This window comes from Oreochromis aureus, linkage group 15, assembly GCF_013358895.1.
Source record: "Oreochromis aureus strain Israel breed Guangdong linkage group 15, ZZ_aureus, whole genome shotgun sequence".
NCBI classification, from domain to species: domain Eukaryota; kingdom Metazoa; phylum Chordata; class Actinopteri; order Cichliformes; family Cichlidae; genus Oreochromis; species Oreochromis aureus.
The window spans coordinates 18,058,472-18,070,501 of NC_052956.1; the positions used below are offsets into that span (position 1 = coordinate 18,058,472).

The window sequence follows — 12,030 nt, forward strand, 5'->3', positions numbered from 1 at the left end:
CATGGACTGTATATAAAAGATAGACGTAGCTCCAAGATCTGTAAAGGGAAGCCAGTGATGACCAGCAGGGGGCGATGCTGACCACTGCCCCACATATGTAGATGCAATATTAAAAACCATGAACTCTTTAAAGTTAAAATAAAAATGTTTCGGCCTTAGGGACATCACACTGCCTGACAGGTGACGGGTTTGAACAGTTAAAAAAGACTTCCAGACGATATAAACTACAATCGAAAAGTGCAGCTGTGCTTCTTTTATTGAATACTAACAGAATAAAGTGTGTGATCTGCTCTCACTGTTATCCACAGTCAGTCTTTACAGTGTAACACTGATCAATCACATCCAGCTAAGCAGATCTACTTTTTTTTTTTTTACATAAAGCCTGAAATGTTGCCTGAGCTGTATCTATCACAGCAGGCCTGGCAGAGATAATTTAAATGTCTCAGCAGGCTGAACTGTAGCAATGAAGAGAAGAAGGAGGAGGAGGAGGGTAGTGGAAGAAGGTGAGGTGCCGGCTGTAATAGGAAGTACGAGTGGAGCTGATAGAGGCTGATCAGAGGGCTGGAGCAGTAATCTGTCTCACACTGATAGCCTCTCCCAGAGTCTGACACAGAGACCCTCTCACCCCCTCACAGTCGCTTTCATATGTAAAGGAAGCTTCAGGCACTCATGTGACAGGATTTCTGTGTGCTCGTTGGTTTTTCTTGGAGGAAAAGTTAACTCTTTCTTTTATACATTAAAATCTTCACAACTAATGCTATTTTTAAATAATTGTGTTCGGTGTAGTTTCAGAATGAATTAACAGTTAATAAATACATTTGAACTGTTATTATTAGATGTAACTTTCTCTTGGTGATCTGTTAAAATAATCCAGCTTTGCAGTTTACAGTTTAAAATCCCAAAAGTATGGAATTTTTAAGGGCAGTCCATATTGTTATTGATCTTTATTAGTCTATAGATGTTCTTCTACTGGGCTTCAACTTCTTTTACTCCTTCCTTCATGCCTGCCGCCCTCTCGCCATCTTTTTTACTTTCTATGCAGGGGATTATCTTCACAGTAGGGGTTAGGGGTCTTTAATAGAGCAAGAGATTCATATTAAGAACCGCTTGTGGTTTATGTGTCAGTATGTTGGGTTGACACATAAGTGCTTTTAGGTCAAATCCAGTAAGCTTAAACGATGTTGGTTGGCTGAACACACTGTCTTTCTCCATCACTGTTTTGGTATGTTTAAATTAAAGAGTTGAAAAATGATTCACTGGAGGGAAGACTCATTTTGTTGTGAAATATCTGAAAGCTTGCAAAAGGATGCACAACTATCCTGGGCTTAAACATGCACCCGGCTTGTATTGTTGCTGTTGCCAGCTTCACTGTACCAGCTAAACACATCCCGTCAGAACAACACAGATATGCTCTGTGCTGTCTGCGGTGAGCGAGTGATGCTGTGCTTCTTGAATCTCCACAGCAGGTTTGTAATTTAGAACAAGCTAAAATTGGATGTTGTTTCGAGTGTTTGTAGTTGCAAATGTTGCTTGAAAACAGCATGAAAAACATCTCAACTCTCAGACAGCTGCTTTATTCCAGTTTGACAGAAAAGTCTCAAACTGCCCCTGAATCAGTTCACACTGATTATAGCAATGTTAGCTCATACTGTCGTGTGCGTAACATTGATCGGTAAAGATGCAGTGATCAGGGATTTCTTTTTCCCTTTACCTCCTGTTTCCTCGCTTGTTTTCTCCCCTCTGCCCTCTGGGATTTTTTAAAGAAGGGGGCCGGCAGTAAATCTTAATTGAGGCCAAGCAGACAGACAGCCTAAATCCCACAATCCCCAGCTGTGCATCTGTGCCCCCCGCTTTCTCTCTCACACACACACACGCACACATGCACACATGCACACAGTTACATGTAGTGACAGTGATCAATGACATACACTCTTCATGCACACATATGCTGAGACCTTCGATGCTGACATTGCACATCACTCGGACTGGTTTCTATGGTAATGAGAAGTCTGATAGCTAACTGGCCGACTGAGCTTACGCTCACAAGCAGGTGACCCCGCCCCCCGTCTGTGAGACACGTCTGGAGCCCGAGGCAACGGCTCCACGCTGTCACAGAAACGTTCTCATGTAGTCACGTTTTATTGAGGTTAGGCTGCAAAAATGATGGCGGTTTAACGTCACTTTGATTGTTAATGATGACTAAAGAGCAGATTGCAGCTGTTTCACACCCCACCTCTTCATTTCCTGTTTTATATGCGATTACAGACGTTCTCCCATCATGCCTCAGTGTGATATTCCTGTTAGAGGATATTGGATGGGTGAATGTTTGCGCAATTTTGGATGGAGAGAGGAGGACAGGAGGAGGAGGAAGAGAGTGGGGACGTGCGACAGGCATGGCTGAGCAGTATCTGTTGTCATGGTTACACAAAAGTGCATTCACCATTGTAGCGAGGAAGACGAGTCACTGCACACAGCTTCCTTCACTTCTTCTAGTCTATCTTTGTTTCATCATCCTCTCTTTTTTCCCCCATCTGTAACTGTCCTTCCCCTCCGCCCACTCCTCTCCTCCATTAGTAATTTCATCTCTCATCTTCTCTAGTTCTCTGTTTCCTGTGGAGTTGAAGTGAGAGAGCCACATTCAGCAACAGGAGCCATATTCAGAAAGATTACGTTTGTAGTTTTTGAGGTTGTGAAGTATTAGGACGTTCACATGTACAGCTACAGTAATGTGAAACCTTTTGTCAAAACTTAATGAAACCAATGTTGTCAGACTCTAGGAAGGAAAAAACACTTGACTTCCACAACTCCCTCCTCACTGGCATGAATGCGAAGTCACGCTCTCCCCTCCATGTACTTTAAAATGCAGCAGCTGAGCTTCTGACTGGTTTTAACAGACACTGTCACATCAAATCAGTGAACGCCGGGAATGTTGACCTCATATGAACCAGTTTACAGCTCTTCAGGTAAAGCTCTTCTGGCTGCCTCAAAATCTAGACTTAAATGTAAAGGTGAGCGTGTTTTTGCCGTGAGGGCTTGTCAACTTTAGAACATCCTGCCTGAGAAGAAGAAGCTCCCAGACTCACTGATTTCTGTAAAACAGTTCATCCATCCATCCATACTGCTATGATTACTTTTATTCTTTTATTATTTATGTGTTATTTACCTTTTTCATTTTGCCTTTTGCATTTTTGCATCTTTTTTACCTTCTTGTTGTATTAACGTCACTTTCACTTAATTGTATCTAGTTTTGTTTGACTTACAAGTTGACTCAATGTTTTCATGTACCTGCTGAATATACAGAACGTGTAAGTTCTGTATATTTATACAGCACCCATGTTTGTACGTGCAAGTATTAAAAAATTAAAGTTATTTTAAAAAGCCTTATCTCTCTTTCTGTGTCAGGCTGAGATATTTCTATAGAGAGGGCAAACCAGTGATAACAGTACTAAATAAGAGCATTTAGACTGAGAACAACACTGAAAGGAAAATGAAGCAGTGGCTACAAGAGAGTCAGTGCAATCAATAAAGAGCAGAGCATATGATGACGGGACAACAGTTGATAAGGAAGGACTATTGTCACCAGACAAACAGAGTCTGTGCTGCACATTGGTGTTATTGTCCTCTTTCTAATCAGCCTTTCTTTTCTCTTATTCTGCCCCCCTCTCTGTCACCCCTGGTCGCCCTCTTACCTCACCCAGGCGGCTCTGATGGGTGGTACCACCATGGTGATGGCTCTGGTTCTGCCTGAACAACACTGCTCCCTGCTGGACGCCTACGAGAAGTGCAGGGCTCTGGCCGATGCCAAGGCGTGCTGCGACTACGCTCTGCACGTCGGGGTGACCTGGTGGGGAGCAAAGGTAAATTTAAAAGACGAAACCACTAATGAAGAGTTTGGAATCACGTTGGTAGCATATATCATTATTTATTTTTGTGCTCTTCTGGCGTTTATCATCGTTGAATGAATAATAACGCAGCCAGCCGTTTGTGGGTGAAATGTGTAATGACCTAGATTAAACCCGCACAAGAACTGGGTTAACACACGTGCTCAGTGGGCACATTAGACAGATTCTATGAGTCAAGGTGCCTCATTCAGCCTTTGGCTTTAATGTCTGTCCTACATCATCTGCTGACTTTGTGCATGTGCCCAATCTCATTGCATATTGTTAAAAGTTTCATGAGGTTTAATACAACCCCTGTCCAGCAGAAAGCTTTGACTGGTAGTCATTCTTGTTTAATAAATGTCAACAGACAATGTTTCTTAACACATTTCAGGGTGTGTGTGGTATAGAGAGAGGACACAAAGGGAGAAAAACAAGGGCGAGCCAGTATCTAAAAAAATCCATGGAACAATAACACAACAGAGCTTGGGCAGGAGAAAGTGAGCCTAGGTAGACAGTCCAACAAAGAGAAACTGAAAGACAGCTAAGACAGGGGACTAATTACACAAAGACAAAGCTGAACACCAATGAAAACAAGCAGGGCGGGGCAGACAATAATAAAGGAGGGCAAAAGAAAGGAAAATCTAACTAACACAACACAAGAGAGAAAACCGACTATCAAAGTAAAACAAGAACATGAAGTCTTAATTTATACTTTTATTTATACTTATTTATACTTTGAAAGTATGTCGAGTCTGCATCGTAGTCTATCCTAGTGTCCAACACTGTCATCACCCAAAGAATAGTTGGCAGAAGGTTTCTGTCTTTGAGTTGATTTGGACAATGATGACAGAGGTAGCTGAAAATATGTATCAGAAATTGTGCTAGTCACTGAAAGGCTGCATCAGCACGATGTGTGGTTGCAATTCTAGTGGAAGTGACGTGACAGCATAGCTTTTTCAGAGGGCTTTACCATACAGTGGATGATCTACAGCATAAATTAACCCAAATGTATTAATCCTGCATAACACTAAACAAGGTGTCAGGGACAAGGAAACACAGAAGGAACAAACACACAGAGGAGGCTCGGTCCACAGACAAGGAAACACTGCAGAGAGAAACAAGAACAGGAGAGAATAATAATAATAATGATGATAATAATAAACAATACACAAACTGTCATGGGCTGTAAAAGTAGATTAATCATTATGGAAGGAAGTAGTTTTGCTCCTTTCATCAATACTCCATCATGACTATGACGTGACCTTTATGGCCCATTCACCGCAGCACAATTCAGCATTTTAAACACTAAACTGTGTAGTTTCCTTTTACTGCTGTTTGAATGAATGAAATGGATTCTTCTCAGCGGGGCTGTTATAGTCACCAGTGTAAAGGCAGTGTGATCTCATTGTGGCAGGTTTCCAAGCTCATTTCATGCCCCACAAAACAAACAAACACACACACACACACACACACACACACACACACACACACACACACACACACACACACACACACACAGTTTCTCTTTCACTCCATGCCCGCATTCCCAATGCCCGATGCACTAACTGCCTTTACATATATAAGCTGAAGCTTTGCAAGCACTGAACTGTAATCCAAATACATGACTGCTGACCCTGAGACCTCTGAACTGTCCTTAGGTACGTAATGAGATGGAGACCCTGGTGAGGGAACATGGAGTGAACTCCTTCCAGATGTTCATGGCCTACAAAGACATGATGATGCTGCGGGATTCAGAGCTCTACCAGACTCTGCAGACCTGTAAGGACATCGGTGCCATTGCCCGAGTCCACGCTGAGAATGGAGAGCTGGTGGCCGAGGTGCAAAGACAAATTTTTTTTTCCTTTGACGTCAAAGTGAAATCACAAACCTGTTTTAAAATGAATGTGTTTGTGTTGTTAGGGTGCCAAAGAGGCTCTGGATTTGGGCATCAGTGGGCCGGAGGGAATAGAGATCAGTCGACCTGAGGAGGTAAACATGTAGTGGACAGAGGGGTGGGGGGTTTCAGGAGGTAGCGGTCGTATCCTAATCTAAAGGTCAGAGGATCAATCAGCTTCTGCAGTCTACAGTGGCACTGAGCACTTGGACTTACGCCCAACACATCGATTAGAGTATGAGCGGGTGTGATATTAGACTAATGTAGGAGTAAGTGAATGTGGCTTGTAGTAAAAACTCTTTCCAGTCTTGTTATGTGAAAAAGCACTGATAAAAGTCTAAAACATAACAGTGGAAAATAAAACTATTTTCCTTTATGTTCCCTTAAAATGCTGATAAAACCTAATTTTGAATATTAAGTAGGAATATTTAGGGATCTTTCTTATAAATATAAAAAAAAAACAAGTAATCATTGTGGCCATGAACTTTTTTTTTGGTAAGATATTTGCAATAAATAATAAGATGTTTACTTATTAAATTTGTTATTTTGTGATTTTACTCTGTCTTCTTGTCTGCAGCTGGAGTCTGAGGCCACTCACAGAGCCATCACCATCGCCAACAGGGTAAAAACATTTTAATATCAAGTCTGTGTGCAGTTATTGATAAATACTTAAAGGACTGATTAAAATCTTTTGTGTGACCGTAGGCTCGCTGCCCAGTCTACCTGGTAAATGTGTCCAGTATGTCTGCTGGTGATATGATCGCTGCTGCTAAGATGCAGGGTGAGCTTACTCCCCAATAAAGACAAACTAGCAGTCACCGTGACGATGGAGAGGATGAAAGCTGACTTCTCTTCACTTTTTATAATTTCAGGTAAGGTGGTCCACGGGGAGACTACAGTTGCTCACGCAGTGCTGAATGGGATGCAGTATTACCACCAGGATTGGGCTCATGCCGCCGCCCATGTCATCATCCCTCCGCTCCGCCTCGACCCAAACACACCCAGCTACCTCATGGGCCTGCTGGGCAAGTATGTGTGCTGCACTCACATCAGCATGCTGTACTGCTTCGAGTAAACTGATCGCAACAGCAGCTCAGTGACCGGCAAAGGTGCCGTGGATAAAAACGCTCCTCTAAACTAAACATGGATATCCTGTTTCCTGTTTCAGTGACAATCTGAGCGTGGTGGCATCAGAGCACCGTCCGTTCGGCACCAAGCAGAGAGCTTTGGGCAAAGAGGACTTCACCAAGATCCCTCATGGAGTGCCTGGAGTCCAGGACAGGATGAGCGTCATTTGGGAGAGAGGGGTGGTACGTACACACGTCAAACGCACACATAAAAACCTGAGATCAGCCATGAACTACACAATTTATCACCCACAACCAGTGGACGTGGAAGTTCTTAAGTCTGTTTTGACACCATGCTGGTAACTCTAAGTTTTCTGCACGCTTTGACTTTATTTTCAGTCTGTGTTTGTTTTTGAGGTTCAGTCAACAGCCAACAAATGAGAAAGTGAGGACTGAGCCAGTTAAACAGAAATAAAACTTTCTCATTAAGTTTTGTTTCTGTTTATAAAACTTAATGAAAAGTTTGAAGCTTATCATAATATGACAAGCACTGCCGATATCTTCTACCATTAGCATCCACATGAGGCTCAAAGCTTGTATCAGTTACTGTGCCAAGATATTTCCTCTGCTTCACAAACTCAACAGCCTGAGAGATTGCTCAGTTTTATTTCCAGTTATTTGCAATAAAAATAAAGTATTTCTCCAGTGAATAAACTCATACTGCGCCATCTTGAACTGCAGCTGGTGATGGATGTTCATGCTCTGCTCTGAAGGCTCTATGAGAAAGACCACTTTACCAGCACATGAAATAGATCTTCTGCTCTAGCTACAGTGGCCATGCAGCCATGGAGTTGGAGTTTGTCCAATACTGGGATGAGATTCTCTCTGGGGAAGCAGCTGAATGACATCATGATCTACCACAGTAGCAACAGAAATAAAGATTTTTTGTGTGATCAGATGGGCTTTCTGTATTTTTAAGGTTACAGGGAAAATGGATGAGAATCGTTTCGTGGCGGTGACGAGCTCCAATGCTGCAAAGATCTACAATCTGTATCCGCGCAAAGGCCGCATCATCCCCGGGGCTGACGCTGACGTGGTGGTCTGGGATCCAGATGCAACAAGGTACACAGCTGTAAATAAACAGGAATCACCTTTAGTACTGGACTCAGCCCGAAGCATACGGACACACATCCATCACTTTCTTTGTTTGTGTGTGCAGGACAATCTCTGTCAGCACTCAGGTGCAGGGCGGAGACTTCAACCTGTACGAAGGGATGCGTTGCCACGGCGTTCCTCTGGTCACCATCAGCCGGGGGCGTTTGGTGTGTGAGAACGGCGTGTTCATGTGCGCCGAGGGGTCCGGAAAGTTCTACCCGCAGCGCACTTTCCCCGACTACCTCTACAAGAAGATGGTGCAGAGGGAAAAGGTGCGTTCACTTTCATCATTCCAAACCTGGGTGTGTGTTTTGTGAGTGTTTCGACTGATAATTAAAACTCCAGGGCAGGACAGTGAGATCCAGGCTGAGCTCTGCTGTGTCAGCCGACAGCAAACCTGCCACAAACACTCCCATCATGATGTGACTGACTCCACCGATCTGACAGCCCATATAAAGGATTTAATGCTCCTGCTCCCTGTGGAAGCCAGCAGTGTGTTTTCCTGCTGCTGCCGCTGTCTGTGAAAGCCCCCCATCCCAGCCTCTCTACTCTGTTTGCTTTTAGACCTTTTTATCTCAACTTATTTAAAAAACTTGTGACAAAGTTCACATTCAAAAATACAGAAGCTGTTTTTATAAGAACTTATATTTACAGTTCAGTTCAGTTTCAGGTAGATTACAGAGTGAGTATGCTCATTTCTAGTTTCAGGACACATGTTTTAGTACAAATAAAAGTACTTGTGTCTTTTAGTTTTTAATTCATTTTAATGATTTTTGTGAGTGCACAAGATCTTTTTATTTTTTCTAGTCTAGCTTTTATTTTAATTCCAGTTTTTTTCAAACCTTGTTTTAGTTTTGTGTTTCTTAAGTGGAATTTAACTTAGTTACTTACATGTCACAAATTTTAATCAGTATCAGTCTTACAGCACCAGCACAACTGGCTGTTACTATTAGCTTTAAAATGGCTAAACATCCTAATCTTACCTCTCACCTCATCGTGTTTCAGACTCAGGCTTACAAAGGGGTGGACAGGGATCCATACTCTGGTGATGTGGCCAAGGTTGCAAACACCATGAAGAAGGAACTCGGTTTGGGCCCCATAGATGGAGAGACGCCCAACAAAGCCTGCGGTCGAGTGCACTCCGGAGTCCGAGACCTTCACGAGTCCTCTTTCAGCCTCTCAGGTGAGCTCTAATAAAATCGTCCTTGATTATGGTGACGTTACACCGAAGTCCTCGATCAAATTTAATAGTGCCATATGTGTTTTTCCTTTCAGGGTCTCAGGTCGACGACCACATCCCAAAGAGGTCCTCGGCTCGGATCCTGGCCCCTCCCGGCGGCCGCTCCAGTGGTATCTGGTAACCGCTGGTGTTGGAGCTTCATCCGTCCGAGCCGCCGTTTTTTTGTACATTTCTGAACAACCAGAAAAACTGCACTGATTTTCAATCGCAGGATAAAAATTAAAGATGGCAAAAAAAATTCAAGCACGCGTCTGTGATTGGTGACGAAACACTGATGATCAGAGAATCTAATCTGTGTCTTAATTGGAGCGACTGCTCTGATCGAAGGGCTGTCTCTGGATTTAAATTGTTCTGCCAAAATTGAGCAGATCATACTAACTCTGATAAAGTCTGCTCATTATCACCCTGCCTGTATCGTAAACTGTGAAATGTCAAAACCAGTACAGTTTTTGATGGTTTGAACTGAAGTGATGTCGACCGAATTATTTAAAACTGTATCTATTACACCCCCCGTCTCACACACACACACACACACACACACACACACACACACACACACACACACACACACAAACAGACGTACACTGTAGACACCATAGCTTTAGACTCATGTGAAGATGTGTGTGGGTCCTGTTTGTGGTTACACCGCCCACTTGGCGTCCCGCTGCATCATGGGTTCCTCAAACAGTGTTTTTGTTTTTGATGAACTGCGTCGTGTGGTGATGAAATCCAACTGCTTCAAACACCGTGTCCTCGTAAAGATACACTCTCTGAACATCCCCGCGCTCTCACTGCCTCTGACTCGGTCACATGTCCCAGAAACATTCCCACCTCACCCGCAGTTATGGAAGAACTCAGCCTGTGAGCTTAGCTGGGATTATAACTTTGGCCCCAAATCTGGTCCGCTGTCCTCATCTCAGGGGTGTCTGTAGAGCTCACAGAGTGCATGAAGGGAACAAAAACATGTTATTTAACCTTCGAGTGACCGAGTGGAGTCATTTATGTGTGACCTTGTTGTATTTTTTAATTATAAAAATGTTTCCTTCCAACTTTTTATTTTTTTATTTTTTTACAGAAATTGGTGCGCTGAGGATAATGACATTTTTTAACATTAAAGGCTTTGATTTAAAATCATCAATTAATGTAACATCCATGTCTTTGGACTGTGGGAGGAAGCCCACACAGGCACAGGGAGAACATGTAAACCACACAGAAAGGCCCAGCTGCCCAGGGAATCTGACCCAGCATCCCTTTTTTTCTCCCTGTGAACCAGTGGTGTAAAGTAAACTCTCATACATGGCAGAAACAGTAGAGTTATGATAAACACAAATAGATCCACTATTTAAAAAAGCTCTCTTTAATAAAATATATGATCATGACTTGATCGTACAGGTGATTCAAAAGTTTTTTTTAATAGTGGCCGAGTCCAATCAGGTGATTCGGTCACTGAAACGTCTCGGTCGCTTGAGGGTTAAACATAGAACATGAAGGTGTGGAGAAAACTTAAAAATACTCATTTACTCCAGGAAGTCCTGTAAACATGAGTCCGTCAATACATCCTACAGCCTCTTATTGCTCTCTGGGTTGCAGGTTCAAATAAATGATTAAGCCAGCGTCTGAACATGACTCAAACTTGAGTCTATTTTCATGCATTTAAGGCTCTGTTAAAGCTGCAGGACGCTCTCTGTGGCTCTGACTCTGACTTTCTCTTTTCATTAGACCGTGAGCTCCAGCACAGACGCTCTGTAGTACACAGTAATAATATGGGATACATATTAATAGTAGGAAAAATGATAATAAGGGCAGCTTCCTAGAGAGAAATGTCAGGGACAAGAAAAGCTACTGTTGTGACTCTTTGAGGCAAAACAAGTAAAGGGCATATTTTGGATTATGTTGTGTGTCAGCTCACTGAATATTTTCTGTGCATACTAATGAGCCTTTGCACACTTTTCACATTGCAGTCTGAACACACACCAAATAACTGAGACCTCAGAGTGAGCAGAAATCAAAGAGTGTTGCTGAGACTGAGCAGCACATCGTGGACCAGCTGTAGGAACATACAGCGAGATGTTTCCAGAGCAGTGAGTCTCCACAGAGCAGGACGATTGAGCTGCACAGGCTGACGATAAACCACTACTGATCCTCTCATTCCTGCCTACCAGTATTATATTTATACATGATCACGTCTTGTTGTCCGTGCACTCTATATATTTAGGATGTTTGTTTTTCTATTCCTGTTCAAATGTGCCAACGTGAATCACCTGTGCCACACCGACACCCATGCATGAAGAGCACCACATGAACAGGTGAGGAGGAGGAGTGAAGCTCCCTCCGCAGCTTCACACAAACTGGTGCTGTTTTTCTACAATTACCTACGACGACGACGGTGTTGTTTTACTGTTGGATGGTTTTGTTGTCCTGAAGGCGCTGTGGCGGCTCAGTGGCTGTGCGTGTTTGTAGATTCGCATTGTGTTGGGAAGTGAACGTGTTGAATCTGTAAGTGGCTGCTTGTTTCTTACCACAAGAATAACAGCAAAAGAATAAAGTGCGAAAAAAGGAAAGATCTGTGTCATGTGTCTTTTTTTATGTGAATGTTTTAGGTCAGAGTTGTTGATCTCAACTTATTGATCTCTTAACTGGAGCACTGTCTGCTCCAGATGTGCAGTATAAATTACCATGGTGATGTACTGCCATAAATGGACCTGAAGTTACTTCAATAACCACAAATGTGCTTCAGAGGACAGAGTTCTACCTGCTGTGACATAACATGTTACAGGAGTCCTCACCCAGAAA

The 12,030-nt window shown here is 42.9% G+C and overlaps 1 protein-coding gene across 3 annotated transcripts in view; it reads left to right on the forward strand.

Moving 5' to 3' along the window:
* Positions 1–11,788, forward strand: part of LOC116311559 (dihydropyrimidinase-related protein 5-like) — a 28,389-nt gene extending 16,601 nt beyond the window's left edge. For 2 of the 3 annotated variants that reach the window (XM_031728707.2, XM_039598431.1), the window contains 12 exons: positions 3,699–3,857; positions 5,540–5,719; positions 5,802–5,870; positions 6,353–6,397; positions 6,481–6,556; positions 6,648–6,804; positions 6,944–7,085; positions 7,822–7,964; positions 8,062–8,269; positions 9,003–9,180; positions 9,273–9,354; positions 11,199–11,788. In XM_031728707.2, the coding sequence (XP_031584567.1) occupies positions 3,699–3,857; positions 5,540–5,719; positions 5,802–5,870; positions 6,353–6,397; positions 6,481–6,556; positions 6,648–6,804; positions 6,944–7,085; positions 7,822–7,964; positions 8,062–8,269; positions 9,003–9,180; positions 9,273–9,354; positions 11,199–11,235 (1,476 nt within the window). In that variant the 3' untranslated portion in view covers positions 11,236–11,788. Of the gene's footprint in view, positions 1–3,698; positions 3,858–5,539; positions 5,720–5,801; positions 5,871–6,352; positions 6,398–6,480; positions 6,557–6,647; positions 6,805–6,943; positions 7,086–7,821; positions 7,965–8,061; positions 8,270–9,002; positions 9,181–9,272; positions 9,402–11,198 lie in introns of all 3 variants that reach the window. The other variant, XM_039598432.1, reaches the window with a different exon arrangement.
* The last annotated feature ends 242 nt before the right edge of the window (positions 11,789–12,030 follow it).